This window comes from Oncorhynchus nerka, linkage group LG15, assembly GCF_034236695.1.
Source record: "Oncorhynchus nerka isolate Pitt River linkage group LG15, Oner_Uvic_2.0, whole genome shotgun sequence".
NCBI classification, from domain to species: domain Eukaryota; kingdom Metazoa; phylum Chordata; class Actinopteri; order Salmoniformes; family Salmonidae; genus Oncorhynchus; species Oncorhynchus nerka.
Window position 1 is genome coordinate 10201243 of NC_088410.1, and position 335 is coordinate 10201577.

Consider the following 335-nt stretch of genomic DNA (forward strand, 5'->3'; position numbering starts at 1 on the left):
GACACAAGAGGTATGTGGCAGGGTCTACAGTCAATTACGGACTACAGGAAGAAAACCAGCCCAGTCACGGACCAGGATGTCTTGCTCCCAGGCAGACTAAATAACTTTTTTGCCCGCTTTGAGGACAATACAGTGCCACTGACACGGCCTGCAACGAAAACATGCAGCCTCTCCTTCACTGCAGCCGAGATGAGTAAAACATTTAAACGTGTTAACCCGCGCAAGGATGCAGGCCCAGACGGCATCCCCAGCCGCGCCCTCAGAGCATCCGCAGACCAGCTGGCTGGTGTGTTTACAGACATATTCAATCAATCCCTATCCCAGTCTGCTGTTCC

The 335-nt window shown here is 52.5% G+C and overlaps 1 protein-coding gene across 1 annotated transcript in view; it reads left to right on the plus strand.

The window, feature by feature from the left end:
• The first annotated feature begins 226 nt into the window (after window positions 1-226).
• Window positions 227-335, plus strand: part of LOC135560324 (protein sidekick-1-like) — a 104742-nt gene continuing 104633 nt past the window's right edge. The window contains exon 1 of the mRNA XM_065002188.1: window positions 227-286. Within this exon, the coding sequence (XP_064858260.1) occupies window positions 227-286 (60 nt within the window). The remainder of the gene's footprint in view (window positions 287-335) is intronic.